The 16,161-nt window shown below is 38.5% G+C and overlaps 1 protein-coding gene and 1 pseudogene across 3 annotated transcripts in view; one reads left to right on the top strand and one right to left on the bottom strand.

The window, feature by feature from the left end:
• MRPL1 (mitochondrial ribosomal protein L1) overlaps positions 1-16,121 on the top strand; it is a 95,891-nt gene extending 79,770 nt beyond the window's left edge. For all 3 annotated transcript variants that reach the window (XM_055313097.1, XM_055313096.1, XM_055313095.1), the window contains 2 exons: positions 2,740-2,821; positions 15,927-16,121. In XM_055313097.1, coding sequence (XP_055169072.1) covers positions 2,740-2,821; positions 15,927-16,045 — 201 coding nt within the window. In that variant the 3' untranslated portion in view covers positions 16,046-16,121. The remainder of the gene's footprint in view (positions 1-2,739; positions 2,822-15,926) is intronic.
• LOC129501812 (ATP synthase subunit f, mitochondrial-like) lies at positions 7,602-7,865 on the bottom strand (annotated as a pseudogene).
• Positions 16,122-16,161: the final 40 nt, after the last annotated feature.

Genomic DNA, 16,161 nt, shown 5'->3' with positions numbered 1-16,161 from the left:
AACTAATGGAATTTAAATAAAAACTTGAAAGAAAAGAATCATTGTGTTAGGTACTCATGACTACAGTTTGCTTTGCATACATCTACATCTCAAAGGGATGAAAAAATGGTCAGGAACCATTGATTTTTAGTTTTCTCATAATTGTAAAAACTAATTGAGGACAAAGGTTAGGAATTGCATGGAAAGAGGAAAATCTGAGAGTTAAAGCAAAGAGAGACATATGCACTGAGCCTCTACCCAAAAACATCTTTGGTAAGTCTTCCATCTAGTCTGCTTAGGGAATTATTTCTGACATAATAAGGGATGTTAAGCAGAAAGGAAGATTCAGTAGTCTTTTCTTGAAACCATGTCTGCTGCAGAATGAGGAATAACTATCATGTCCTGTGGTGGGCAGTCATTTAACTAAACGTAAGTAGGATTGTAACTATTAGATATTCAAATGCACACATAGGCACATGTATGAGTATGGTGCTTACTATAGTTCAGGGTTCACCAATCCCAGTTTTCTTTTCTGCTGTACCAAGTCTTATGCTCTGATATTGAGAATCTAACAGATAATATCATCTCAAAATGGTCTGTCCTACTTTTTTAAGACTATAAAATGTTATTGCATGAGGGCACTATAGAAGTGCAGAGTAACTGAGATACAGATAGAGAAGCCTACGAATGTTACTTTCCTAGTTATCTCTAGGTTATCATCAGCCCAAATTCATTTCCTATGCAAGTTTTGATAAAATTCATACATGCATACTTTTACTGGGCCATAATTAGCACAAATAGCCAATTAAATAATCACAGTTACTGCATAAACCATAAAATATATAGATTTCTTCATAATTTTATGTAATATCTAAAAGAAAAGGTAAAATGATGTATTATGCCCATAAATATTTTAAAATTTACTAGAGGACACAGTACTAAAAATTAGACGTGCTAAAATTTGGACAAAAATGTGAACTATGTTTGAAAACATTTTTATGTATTTCAGAACTTAATGAAATCATTGAAGTTATCCTAATAATGAAAGTTGCAGAGGAAGTATTTGTTTTGTGTTTCTCAAGCATATGTTGCATATGTTTAGCATCTTGTTTTATCTTACTGTAGGCAGGACGAGTCCACAGAAGTATAGTTGAGTTTAGTATATTCAGTATATTATATAACAGTGTAGAGCGTAACTTAATAGTAAATAGTAAAAACATACGTTGGACATCTTGCTTTTTCTTGTACTTATTACTTTCCCAAATTTAAGGTAGCAGTGGGTCTTTAACAAAAGTGAGGGAGCTTATTAGAGCTGTGGTGGTTACTTCATTTGATAATAGGAAGAAGGACAATTTGATTAATGTGGAGAAGTACGGATAAAGGGAGACACATGTTGATCATCTTAGTTTTTGTTTTGCCTTTTAACAAAGCAAATGTAAGGTGCCTTTTCTGCCAGTGAACTACTTGGTTAGAACATACAGAGTTCTGTGGACTTAAGAAGGTGAATTAAGCATTGCTTGATATTATTTTTTTCCTCTCACAGTTTAACTTATGGATTGGCATAACGTGAAAATGCCTCCAATAACATCCAAACCTTCTCATTTAGGATTTGGTATTGCATCATGTCCAAGTGAATGTAAAATAAATGGTGATGATGAGAATAGTTTTTTTTTTTTTTTCATGAGGAATTCTCTTCATGCTTACACAGCACATTTTCCACAGGGGTTTCAGAGTCACTAGAAAATAGAAAACATACTAGAACTCTTACCATGTAATTTTTTTTTTTTTTGCCATTATGCTATTACGAGTTTTACATGAATTTCAAAAAATTGATTCATTTGGCAAAGTGTAAAATCCTTTAAACATCGGGATGAAATATAACTGATTTTAATTGGTATATTTTAGAAGAATAACATGCATTAAATTCGAATGATAAACATTCCAAAGTTGTGAGCTAGGTTTTGGAGTTTTATGAATAGGGCTTGTTCACTATATATGTACTTACTATAATTTTTGTTGAATAGCAAGATATTTGTTATTGCTTAGAGTGTTACCATAGCATCCTGAAAAATGTCTCTGTATCATATATGTATGTTTGAATGTGTGGTAGTTTTATTTTGTACTCCTGCAAGCATGAATTTCTAAACATTTTATTGGCGTAAATCAACAAAGGGGATGCCCGAGTGGCTCAATCAGTTAAGGGTCTGACTTCTACTCAGGTCATGATCTCTGGGCCTCATTTTGGACTCTGCTCTCAGTGCGGAGTCTGCTTGTCCCTCTGCACCCCTCCTTTCCCCACTCTTGCTCTCTCTCTTTCTCAAAGAAATAAAATCTTTAAAAAAGAAAACAAAAAGTAAAAGTAAATCAACAAAAAAACTTTAAGGGGATCCCTGGGTGGCTCAGCGGTTTGGCGCCTGCCTTTGGCCCAGGGCGCGATCCTGGAGTCCCGGGATCGAGTCCTGCGTCAGGCTCCTGGCATGGAGCCTGTTTCTCCCTCTGCCTGTGTCTCTGCCTCTCTCTCTCTCTCTCTCTCTCTCTCTCTCTTTCTCTATCATAAATAAATAAAATCTTTAAAAACAAAAACAAAAAAAACAAAAAAACTTTAAGAGGAAGTATCACTAAATCCTTGGAGACAGGGATCAGGGATGGTGTATTCTGCCTCAGGAAAACACTGTCTAAAATAAATACTGGTATAGTTACCAAGAGTTGCATTATCTTCTCACTTTCACATTATTAATGTTATATATCCTTTTCTTTCAGCTGGATATGCAAAGTGACCAGATAGCTACCAATCTGCAAGCAGTTATCAGTGAAGTTTGTAAGCACAGACCACTCTGTTTGGGTAAGTGATTTGCTGGAGTACTTCCCTATTGCTCTGTGGTTCTTTAAAAATGTAAAATATTAAGAAAACAATGAAGTTAAGAGCAAGTGCAGTATACAATAGCAGCAGTATTTTCTGGAAGCTGTTTAGTAGGCTAGGAACACATATAGTGCCCTTATTATTGCATTATGTGCCATGCATATTCTCTTTGCAATTTCACTCCTGGCTGGTTGCAGCCAAAAAAGGGTTCATTATACTCAGTAGACTCTTTGTTTATAGACTTACTGTTATAGGACTCTGTCAAGTTTAGTTTTATAACCAAGTGTATAATTAAAACACAATCTTAAGCTTTTTTTTTTTTTTTTTTTAACCTTCTTTGGGAGTTAAACACACTGGTGAATAAATACCGCATTGTTAATTCTGCTGTTGTAGATATGGCCATAGTTCTTAGGAATTGTATGTGTATGCATGCTTATATTCTATGAAGCACTTTAATTTCAGTATAGGATCTTCTGAGACTATGGCAGGAGTGGAATGATGAACAGTAAATCTCTAAAAGGAATATATCCTCTTTTTACAGTTTTTTAAATAGAAGTATAATTAACATATAATGTTCTTTTAGTTTCAAGTGTACAACATAGTAATTCAGCATTTGTATACATTGCAAATTAATCTTGATCGCCACCATAATACTAGTTACCATCTGTCAACATACAAAGTTAATAAAATAATATTGACTGTATTCCGTGTGCTGTACATTACATCCCATGGACTTATTTCATAACTGAATGTTTCTACCTCTTGATCGCCTTCACCCATCTTGTCCCCTCCTCCAACTCTATACCCCCTTGGCCCCCACCACTCTGTTCTCCTTATCTGTGAGACGGGGTTTGGTTTGGTTTCGTTAGTTTGTTTTGTATTTTAGATTTCACTTATAAATGAAATCATTGGTATTTGTCTTTCTCTGTCTGAATCATTTCATTTAGCAAAGTGTCTTCAAGGTTCTTTAGTGTCACAGAAAGATTTCATTCTTTAATATGCCTGAGTAGAATTCCATTGTGTGTCTGTGTGTGTGTATACCATATCTTCTTTATCCATTCATGTATAGATGGACACTTAGGTTGTTTTCATATCTTGGCTATTATAAATATGCTGAAAGGAACATAGAGGTGTTTATATCTTTTCAAACCAGTGTTCATTTTCTTTAGATATACCCCAAAGTGGAATTGCTGGACTGTTCTTTTTTTAATTTTTTGAGGAATCCTCATACTGTTTTCCAGTGTCTGCACCAATTTACATTCCCACTAACAATGCATGAGGGTTCTCTTTTTCTCCACATCCTTTCCAACATGTTATTTTTGAAAATACCCATTCTGACAGGTTTGAGATGATAACTCATTGTGGTTTTGATTTGCATTTCCAATGATTAATGATGTTGAGTTTCTTTTCATGTGCCTGTTATCCATCTGTATGTCTTTGGGAAACTGTCTACTTAGATTCTCTGCCTAATTTTAAGTTGGATTTTTTTGTTATTGAGTTATAGGAGTTCTTTATAAATTTTGGATATTAACCCCTTATTGGATGTATGATTTGCAGATACCTTCTTTTGTTCAGTAAGTTGCCTTTTCATTTTGTTGATAGTTTCCTTTGCTCTGCAGAACTTTTTAGTTTAATATAGTCCCACTTGTTTATTTTTATTTTTTTTTTGCCCTTTGTAGTCATCCTAAGAAAAAAAAACTGCTAAGACCAATGTTGAGGAGCTTATGACTTGTGTTTTCTTCTAGCAGTTTTATGGTTTCAGGTCTTACTTTCAATTTTTCAATTTCTTTGAGTTAATTTTTGTATGTGGTGTGAGGTATTGGTTCAGTTTCCTTCTTTTGCAAGTAGCTGTCCAGTTTTCCCACACCATTTATTAAAGAGACTGTCTTTCCTCCATTGTATATATCCTTGCTTCCTTTGTTGTGAATTAATTGACTATATGTGTGTGGCTTTATTTCTGGTCCCTCTGTCCTTTTCTATCAATCCATATGTCTTTTTTTGTATATTTTTTTTATTGGAGTTCGATTTGCCAAATATGGCATAATAACCAGAGCTCATCCTATCAAGTGCCCCCCTCAGTGCCCGAAACCCAGTCACACCATCCCCATGCCCACCTCTCTTCCACTGCCCCTTGTTCGTTTCCCAGAGTTAGGAGTCTCTCATGTTCTGTCACCCTTTCTGATATTTCCCACTCATTTTCTCTCCTTTCCCCTATAATCCTTTCACTATTTTCTATATTCTCCGAATGAATGAGACCATATAATGTTTGTCCTTCTCCAATTGACTCACTTCACTCAGCATAATACCCTCCAGTTCTATCCACGTCGAAGCAAATGTTGGGTATTTGTCGTTTCTGATGGCTGAGTAATATTCCATTGTTATACATAAACCACATCTTCTTTATCCATTCATCTGTCAGTGGACACCGAGTCTCCTTCCACAGCTTGGCTATTGTGGACATTGCTGCTAGAAACATTGGGGTGCAGGTGTTCCGGCGTTTCACTGCATCTGTATCTTTGGGGTAAATCCCTAACAGTGCAATTGCTGGGTCATAGGGTAGCTCTATTTTTAACTCTTTGAGGAACCTCCACTCAGTTTTCCAGAGTGGCTGTACCAGTTCACATTCCCCCCAACAGTGAAAGAGGGTCCCCCTTTCTCCACATCCTCTCCAACATTTGTTGTTTCCTGTCTTATTAATTTTCCCCATTCTCACTGGTGTGAGGTGGTATCTCATTGTGGTTTTGATTTGTATTTCCCTGATGGCAAGGGATGCGGAGCATTTTCTCATGTGCTTGATGGCCATGTGTATGTCTTCTTTGGTGAAATTTCTGTTCCTGACTTTTGCCCATTTCATGATTGGATTGTTTGTTTCTTTGCTGTTGAGTTTAATAAGTTCTTTATAGATCTTGGATACTAGCCCTTTATCTGATACGTCATTTGCAAATATCTTCTCCCATTCTGTAGGTTGTCTTTTAGTTTTCTTGACTGTTTCTTTTGCTGTGCAGAAGCTTTTTATCTTGAGTAAGTCCCAATAATTCATTTTTGCTTTTGTTTCCCTTGCCTTCATAGATGTGTCTTGCAAGAAGTTGCTGTGTCCAAGTTCTAAAAGGTTGTGGCCTGTGTTGTCCTCTAGGATTTTGATGGAATCTTGTCTCACATTTAGATCTTTCATCCATTTTGAGTTTATCTTTGTGTATGGTTTAAGAGAATGGTCTAGTTTCCTTCTACACGTGGCTGTCCAAATTCCCAACACCATTTATTGAAGAGACTGTCTTTTTTCCGTCGATAGTCTTTCCTGCTTTGTCGAATATTAGTTGACCATAGAGTTGAGGGCCCATTTCTGGGTTCTCTATTCTGTTCCATTGATCTCTGTGTCTGTTTTTTGTGCCAGTACCACACTGTCTTGATTACCACAGCTTTGTAGTACAACTTGAAATCCGGCATTGTGATGCCACTAGCTCTGGTTTTCTTTTTTTTTTCTTTTTTTAATTTTTTTATTTATTTATGATAGTCACACAGAGAGAGAGAGAGAGAGAGGCAGAGACACAGGCAGAGGGAGAAGCAGGCTCCATGCACCAGGAGCCCGATGTGGGATTCGATCCTGGGTCTCCAGGATCGCGCCCTGGGCCAAAGGCAGGCGCTAAACCGCTGCGCCACCCAGGGATCCCTAGCTCTGGTTTTCTTTTTCAATATTCCCCTGGCTATTCAGGGTCTTTTCTGATTCCACACAAATCTTAAGATGATTTGTTCTAACTCTCTGAAGAAAGTCCATGGTATTTTGATAGGGATTGCATTAAATGTGTCAGTTGCCCTGGGTAGTGTTGACATTTTCACAATGTTAATTCTTCAATCCATGAGCGTGCAATATTTTACCATCTCTTTGTGTCTTCCTCAATTTCTTTCAGAAGTGTTCTGTAGGTTTTAGAGTATAGATCCTTTACCTCTTTGGTTAGGTTTATTCCTAAGTATCTTATGCTTTTGGGTGCAATTGTAAATGGGATGGACTCCTTAATTTCTCTTTCTTCAGTCTCATTGTTAGTGTATAGAAATGCCACTGATTTCGGGGCATTGATTTTGTATCCTGCCACACTGCCGAATTGCTGTATGAGTTTTAGCAATCTTGGGGTGGAGCCTTTTGGGTTTTCTATATATATAGTACCATGTCATATGCAAAGAGGGAGAGTTTGACTTCTTCTTTGCCAATTTGAGTGCCTTTTATTTCTTTTTGTTGTCTGATTGCTGAGGCTAGGACTTCCAGTACTATGTTGAATAGCAGTGGCGAGAGTGGACATCCCTGTCGTGTTCCTGATCTTAGGGGAAAGGCTCCCAGTGTTTTCCCATTGAGAATGATGTTTGCTGTGGGCTTTTCAGAGATGGCTTTTAGGATGTTGAGGAATGTTCCCTCTATCCCTACACTCTGAAGAGTTTTGATCAGGAATGGATGCTGTATTTTGTCAAATGTTTTCTCTGTATATATTGAGAGGATCATATGGTTCTTGCTTTTTTCTCTTATTGATGTGATCTGTCACATTAATTGTTTTACAAGTATTGAAACAGCCTTGTATACCGGGGATAAATCCCACTTGGTCATGGTGAATAATCTTCTTAATGTACTGTTGGATCCTATTGGCTAGCATCTTTTTCTTTTCAACAGTCAACTTTTATTGGATAATAATTGTGAATTAGGTAATGGAAGGATTCAAGGATGCCAGGCAAAAGTCATGGTCAGGAATGCCAAATGTGCTTCCACACTGGGCCCTCTTCAGTGGTACTTGCGTAGCTGTTTTGTTTGAGCTCCTTGTAAGAACAAAAGTAGTTCAACAGCACATAAGCAGCCAGTACCATAGAAATCCCAGTGACGACCCCTACTTCACATTGAATACTTGTTGTAATACCGGTAGTAACCTCTTTGAAATGCTCCAAAAATGCCCTAAGGGATGAAATCCCAGATCAGTATCCAGCCTGGCAGCTCTCCTAGTTTCACCTCCATGAGCTTCTTTTCCTTCAGTGGTACAGATGACGCCATCTTGGAGTCCTGGGTGTCCTATTGGCTAGTCTCTTGTTGAGAATTTTTGCATCTGTGTTCATCAGGGATATTGGTCTGTAATTCTCCTTTTTGGTGGGGTCTTTGTCTGGTTTTGGAATTAAGGTGATGCTGGCCTCATAGAATGAGTTTGGAAGGATTCTGTCCCTTTCTATCTTTTGGAACAGCTTTAGTAGAATAGGTATTGTTTCTTCTTTAAACGTTTGATAGAATCCCCTGGGAAGCCATCTGGCCCTGGGCGTTTGTGCTTTGGGAGGTTTTTGATAACTGCTTCAATTTCCATGCTGGTTATTGGCCTGTTCAGGTTTTCTATTTCTTCCTGTTCCAGTTTTGGTAGTTTATGGTTTTCCAGAAATGCGTCCATTTCTTCTAGATTGCCTAATTTATTAGCCTATAGCTGTTCATAATACGTATTCAAAATCGTTTGTATTTCCTTAGAATTGGTTGTGATCTCTCCTTTTTCATTTATGATTTTATTAATTTGAGTTGTTTCTTTTTTGTTTTTAATAAGGCTGGCTAATAGTTTATCTTACTAATTTATTCAAAGAACCAACTTCTGGTTTTGTTGATCTGTTCTACAGTTCTTCTGGTCTCTATTTCATTGAGTTCTGCTCGTATCTTTTTTTAAAAGATTTATTTATTCATTCATTCATTCATTCATTCATTCAGAGAGAGAGAGTCAGAGACACAGTCAGAGGGAGAAGTAGGCTCCATGCAGGAAGCCTGACGCGGGACTCAATCCCGAGTCTCCAGGATCACACCCTGGGCGGCAGATGGTGCTAAACTCCTGTGCCACCCGGGCTGCCCTGCTCGTATCTTTATTAATTCTCTTCTTCTGCAAGGTGTAGGTTTTATTTGCTGTTTTTTCTCCAGTTCCTTTACGTGCAAGGTTAGCTTGTGTATTTGAGTTTTTTTCCAATTTTTTGAGGGAGGCTTGTATTGTAACGTATTTCCCTCTCAGGACTGCTTTTGCTGTATCCCAAAGATTTTGAACGGTTGTATCTTCATTCTCATTAGTTTTCATGAATCTTTTTAATTCTTCTCTAATTTCCTGGTTGACCCTTTCATCTTTTAGCAGCATGGTCTTTAACCTCCACGTGTTTCAAATTCTTCCAAATTCTTGTGATTGAGTTCTAGTTTCAAAGCATTATGGTCTGAAAATATGCAGGGGACAATCCCAATCTTTTGGTATTGGTTAAGACCTGATTTGTGACCCAGTATGTGGTCTATTCTGGAGGAAGTTCCATGTGCACTTGAGAAGAATGTGTGTATTCAGTTGCATTTGGATATAAAATTCTGTAAATATCTGTGAAATCCATCTGGTCCAGTGTATCATTTAAAGCTCTCATTTCTTTGGAGATGTGCTTAGAAGATCAGTCATTTGTAGAAACTACCATGTTGAAGTCTCCCAGTATAAGTATATTGTTATCTAAGTATGTCTTAACTTTGGTTATTAATTGATATACTTGGCAGCTCCCACATTAGGGGCATAAATATTCATGATTGTTAGGTCCTCTTGTTGGGTACATCCTTTAAGTATGATATAGTGTCCCTCTTCATCTCTTACTACAGTTTTTGGAATAAACTTTAATTTATCTGATATAAGGATGGCTACCCCAGCTTTCTTTTGAGGACCATTTGAGTGGTAAATGGTTCTCCAACCTTTTATTTTCAGGCTGTAGGTGTCCTTAAGTCTAAAATGGGTCTGTTGTAGACAGCAAATAGATGGGTCCTGCTTTTTTTATCCAGTCTGAAACCCTGCATCTTTTGATGGGGTCATTAAGCCCATTCACGTTCAGAGTTACTATTGAAAGATATGGATTTATTGTCATCACGATACCTATTCAGTCCCTGTTTTTGTGGGTTGTTTCTTTGGGCGTCCTCTTTCTTTTACAAGATCCCCCTTAATATTTCTTGCAGAGCTAGTTTGGTGGTCACATATTCTTTCAGTTTCTGCCTATCTTGGAAGCTCTTTATCTCCTCTTCTATTCTGAATGAGAGCCTTGCTGGATAGAGTATTCTTGGCTGCATGTTCTTCTGATTTAGGACCCTGAATATATCCTGCCAGCCCTTTCTGGCCTGCCAGGTCTCTGTGGAGGGGTCTGCTGTTAATCTCATATTTCTCCCCATGTAAGTTGGGGATCTCTAGTCTCTTGCTGCTTTAAGGATTTTCTCTTTATCTTTGGAATTTGCAAGTTTCGCTATTAAATGTCAAGGTATTGAACAGTTTTTATTGATCTTGGTGGGGGGACCTGTATATCTCCTGGATCTGAATGCCTGTTTCCCTCCCCAAATTAGGGAAGTTCTCAACTATGATTTGTTCAAATATGCTTTCTGGTCCTCTGTCCCTCTTGGCGCCCTCTGGAACCCCAATTATACGTAGATTTTTTCCTTCTGAGGCTGTCATTTATTTTCCTTAACCTTTCCTCATGATCTTTTGTTTTTCTCCTTTTTCCTCAGCTTCCTTCCTTGCCATCAACTTGTCTTCTATGTCACTCACTCTCTTCTACCTCATCAACCCTCAACCAGTTTGGATTGCATCTCATTTAATTGATTTTTAATTGATTCTCAGGTGTGTGCACCTGGGGGAGCTGCTCCGCCCCCTGCTGGCTGCTGGGCTCAGTGAGGCCCCTGTTGTTCTCTGGCAGCCGCTTCTCCCAGGCACACGGTGACACCAGGAGGAATAACAACACTGGCAGCGGCCAGCTCTCCAGCCCTGGAGTCAACTCCTCGCAGTAACCACTGCCTTCTCCCAGTCCACACTGGACTACATGCTCCCTGAGTGGGGTGGGGGGTGAGGAGGCACTGACCTGCACAGCTTGGGGGCACCCAGCGGCAAGAGCGTCCTCGCTGTCCTGTGCCCTCCCTGCCTCCGTGTGTCCTGGGGAGCACAGGATCGTGGGCTGTGTCCCCCCAGCGCCCTGGGATCCAGGGCCTGTGCTGCTGGAATCACGCGCCTGGGGCCGTGGCTCCTGAAGGCAGCAGGGCACAGCTCCCAACCCCCCGGAGCTCCCTGACCTACCGGCATCTTCCCATGGTCCTGCCCGGTGCGGGCTCCAGCCCTTCAACAAGATTAGCCATGGTGTGCGCGTGCGCTCTCTCCCGGGCGCACTTCCTCTATTAGTGACTCTGGGAAACTGTAAGCTCCACTGCCCCTCCTGCAATTCTGCCCTATTTCCCTGCTGAGCTCCTGTTTCCCTGCTGAGCGCCTTTTCGTCAGTCCGGGAAGAATGGTGCGGATTTTTTCAAGTTTCAGTGTCCCCGGGGCTGGGTTCTCCTATCCCTGAGGCTCTCACCGCCCTCCCTTAGCCTGGCTCCTCCCCCCCACTTGATTCTTCTTTATTATTTTTCTGCCTTCCTACCTTGTTAGAAGCAAAAACCCTTCTCTCTAAAGCGTTCCAGCTGTTCTCTCTTTAAATCTCAGATCGAATTCATAGGTTTTCAGAACGATTTGAAAGTTACCTAGGTTTGTTGGTGGGGCCAAGTGAGTTGCACTTACTCCTCTACCATCTTGCCCTCCCCTCCCATGTCTTTTTATGTCAATACCATCCTATTTTATTTTATTTTTTTAAAGATTTATTTATTTATTATTCATAGAGACAGAGAGAGAGAGAGAGAGAGAGAGAGAGGCAGCGACACAGGCAGAGGGAGAAGCAGGCTCCATGCAGGGAACCTGACCTGGGACTCGATCCCGGGACTCCAGGGTGACACCCTGGGCTGCAGGTGGCACCAAACCACTGAGCAACCCGGGCTGCCCTGGCTTTGTTCTTTGTTAGGATTGTTTTGGCTACTCAGGGTACCCAAACAAATTTTGTGGTTCCATACAAATTTTAGAGTTATTTGTTCTATTTCTGAACAATACCATTGAAATTCTGATAGAGATTGCATTTAATTTGTAGATCGCTTTGGGTAGTGTACATTCTAAAAATATTCTTCTAATCCGTGTGCATGGAATATCTATTTCTTTGTATCATCTTCAATTTCTTCTATTACTGTCTTACAGTGTTCAGTGTAATCTTTCACCTTCCTTATTAGATTTATTCCTACGTATTTTATTCTTTTCAATATGATTGTAATGGGATTGTTACCTTAATTTCTCTTTGTGATATTTTGTTGTTAATGTCTAGAAACAACTGATTTTTGTATATTCATTTTATACCCTGTCACTGTATTGAATTTGTCTATTGGTTCTAACAGTTTTTTGTGTAATCTTTATCTTTTTTATATATAATCTTGTTTTATATATTTTGGTGCTTTTATGTTGGGTGCATAGATATTTACACATGCTGTATCTTCTTTTCTTTTTAGATTTTATTTATTCGTGACAGAGAAAGGCAGAGACATAGGCAGAGGGAGAAGCAGGCTCCCTCGGGAGCCTGTTGTGGGACTCGATCCTGGGACTCCGGGATCATGCCCTGAGCCAAAGGCAGATGCTTAACTGCTGAGAAACCCAGGCATCCCTATACATGCTATATCTTCTTGCCAGGTTGACCCTTTCATCATTATATAGTTTGCCCTTCTTTTACTACAGTCTGTTTTAAAATCTATTTTGTTGGATAAGCCTAGCTACACCAGCTTTTTGTTTGTTTCCATTTGTATAGAATATCTTATTTCCATCCCTTTACTCAGTTTTTACTTCTGAGCTTAGTTTCTTGTAGGCAGAGTATAGATGAGTCTTGTTTTTTGTTTTTGTTTTTAAATCCATTCAGCCACTCTCTCTCTTCTGATTGAAGGATTTAGTCCATTTACATTTAAAGTAGTTATTGATAGGTGTGTAGTTATTGCCTTTTTTTTAAGATTGTATTTATTTATTCATGAGAGACACAGAGAGGCATAGGCAGAGGGAGCAGCAGGATTCCCTAAAGAAGCCCAATGTGGGACTCGATCCCAGATCCCAGGATCATGCCCTGAGCCAAAGGCAGATGCTAAAAAAAAACAAAAAAAAAAACCAAAAAAAAAAAAGGCAGATGCTTAACCGCTGAGCTACCCAGGCATCCCTGCTTATTGCCATTTTGTTAATTGTTTTCTGAGTGTTTTTGTTGTTCCTCTGTCTCTTTTGATTTGATAGTTTTCTTTATTGTTATATTTAGATTCCTTTCTCATTTTCTTTTTATATTTGTGATAGGTTTTTTTCCTTGTGGCTACCATGGGGTTCATATATACCATTCTATGTATATAACAGTTTGTTTTCAATTGGTAGCAACTTAATTGAAACTCATTCCAGAATTCTGTTTTTTTTTTTTTTAAAGATTTTATTTATTTGAGAGAGAGAGTGAGAGAGGGAGCAAGCATGAGTGGGAGCAAGGTAGAGGTAGAAGACTCCCTACTGAGCAGGGAGCCTGATGCAGGACTTGATCTCAGTGCTCTAGGATCATGACCTGAGCCAAAGGCAGATCCCTAACTAACTGAGCCACCCCAGCACCCTGGGAAATCTACAGTTTTTTTCCATCCTCTGTATTTTATGGTTTTTATGTCACATTTTACACTTTTTCATTTTATATATCCCTTAACTAATTATTATAGTTTTAGTTTTACTACTTTTGTCTTTTGACTTTTATGCTAGCCATATAGGTGAGTAAATGCACTACTTTTACAATATATTTACATTTTCCAGTGAGATTCTTTTTACTTTAGTATGTTTTCTTGTCATTTTTAGTACTATTTCATTTCAGTTTAAAGAAGTCCTTTTGACATTTCTTAATAAGATTAGTTTAGTGATTATGAACTCCTTTAGCTTTTACTTATCTGAAAAACTCTATCTCTCCTTCTATTTTGAATAATTTTGCTTGGTAGAGTATTCCTGCTTGTAGGTTTTTTCCTTTAAGCACCTTGAATATGTCCTGCCCTTTACTCTTGGCCTTCAAAGTTTCCTCTGAAAAATTTGCTGATAGCCTTATGGGGTTTCCTTTGTGTGTATCAAGTTGTTTTTTTCCTGCTACTTTTAACTTTTGACATTTTAATTTTAATGTGTTTTGGTGTGAATCTCTTTGGTTTTATCTTATTTGGAACTTTCTGACCTTCTTGGATTTGGATGTTGATGTCCTTCCTCAAGTTAGGGTTTTCAGTTATTATTTCTTTGTTATAAGTTTTCTGCCTGTTTCTTTTCTTTATGGAACCCCTATAATGAGAATATTATTTTGCTTGGTGTTGTCCTATGTATTCCTTAAGCTATTTTCACGATTTAAAATTCTTTTTTTGTTTGTTTGTTTCCCTGTCTGGGTGAGTCCATTGTTGAATCTTACAGGTTGCTGCTATGTTCTTCATCCAGGTGCTATTGAACCCTTCCAGTGTATTTTTCAATTCAGTAATTTTATTCTTCAGCTCTGATTTTTGTTTGGTACTTTCATATATTTTGTCTCTCTTTGTTGAAGTTTTCCTTGTGTTTATTTATTCTTCTGAGTGAGGATCTTTATGACCATTACTTTGATCTCTTTATCAGATAGATTACTTATCTCTATTTCATTAAGGTCTTTTTCTCAGGTTTTTCCTTGTTCTTTCATTTGGAACATATTTCTTTACCTCCAAATTTGGCCTGATTTTGTGTGTTTCTATGTATTACTTGAGGGAGTGGTAGATTTGTTACTTTCTTTGGTTTCTACTTCTGTAGGCAACAAGATTTGTTGGCCATGCACAAGATTTTCTGTGGTGCTTAGCTGTAGGAGGGAGCCATGTGCTCAAGGGATATCCCCTGTGTGGACTTCACACACTTGCCAACTGTATGTGGGGTGCTTGTCTATTTGTGGCATGGTAGGAATGAGGGAATGGGGGTGGGGGTTCACCTGGCTGACTGTGTAACAGGCTGTATTTTTGGTTGGGGCTGGCCACCTGGCTGGTTGTGATTTGACTGCAACACAGCAAGGTAGTGGTACATGGGACTCTTGACCACCAGCTGTGCTGTGGCTATGGCATGTGGGGGCAGAGCATGCCCAGTGGCACTAGTAGGTTAGAGTGGCATTGCCAACATGACTCTACCAGCATTAGCATTAGCGAAGTCAAATGATATTGCAAAAATGGCCTCAACCTGCACTTTCATCCCCAGAGAGAGAGTCTCAATAGGTTTCTGCATTCTAGCAGTTGCTTTAAGATAATAAGTGGGTTTCCTTCACATATGGTCTAGACACTTCTCAAACTGCTTCTTTTGCACCAGTTGTGGAGTGAGTGAGTTTGTGTGTGAGCCCTTTAAGAGCAAGTTCTCTGCTCTTCCCAGTTCTGGGGTTCTGAATGCACTGTTGGTTTTCAAATTCATATATTTTGGGAGCTCATCTCTCTGATACAGGACACAGTGGTTGGGATGCCTGGTGTGGGAGACAAAGCCCTTGGTCCTCAGGGAAAAGTACTGTATTTTTGAGATCCTTCCTAATTGTTGGTCGCCTTGCCTGGGATGGTGTTTTTGCAGAGTGTTGTCTCTGACTTTCCCATGTGTCTCAGTGCAGCCCTTTTATCCTTTGTTGTGGAGATGCTGCTCATCTAGTCTTCAGGACTTTTTCGAGGAATTTGTTCCATATCTAGTTGTAAATTTATTGTGTCTGTGGGAGGAGATGAGTTAAGGATCTTCTTAAGCTGTCATCTTGAACTATCTCCCATCTTTTTTTTTTTTTGACAATTTAAATGAAGTGCCTTAATTGTTCTTATGAAAAGCTATTTAATTTTTAAGGAATTGTGCTAAATGTTCAGTAACACAAAGTAGCATCAGTACTGTTTCATATAAATATTTAGAATATGGCCATCAAATGTAAATAACACCACCTGCTCCCTTCACTTTCAGCTCTGCAGTAAAATAAATTCTGGGTGGTCATTTTCTGGAAGAGAGAAATGAATTATTACAGAATATGTAGTTTTAATGATAAAACTCTAATATGCTACAATACAGTTAGTCTTCTACTTTAGAGATGAGATGATCTTTATAATTGACAATATTAATTCAGTTATATAAATACTTTTCAAGTAGAAAATATAACATGAGTTTTAAAAGGTTTGTTGTATGTTTCTGTTTGCTCATTATATATCTATGAAATAAAACAAAAGTTGATTCTTTGTTTCCAGGACCTTTCGTGGTACGAGCTTTCCTTCGTACTTCAACAAGTGAAGGTTTATTACTAAAGATCAAGCCATTGTTGCCTAAAGAAGTAGAAACCGAAGAAAGTAACAAAGAAGATGCGTAAAAAAATGTTATATTATTAAATTATTTTCAGTGAATTAAGAAGCAACAGAGAAAATTATAAAACTGTATAATTTCTATATTTGGTGTCTTGTTATTTCTCAGTCATCGTGTTTGACA

This window comes from Nyctereutes procyonoides, unplaced genomic scaffold, assembly GCF_905146905.1.
Source record: "Nyctereutes procyonoides isolate TBG_1078 unplaced genomic scaffold, NYPRO_anot_genome, whole genome shotgun sequence".
NCBI classification, from domain to species: Eukaryota; Metazoa; Chordata; class Mammalia; order Carnivora; family Canidae; genus Nyctereutes; species Nyctereutes procyonoides.
Note: the sequence above shows the minus strand (reverse complement) of the source record. Positions and strands in the feature narration are given on the sequence as shown.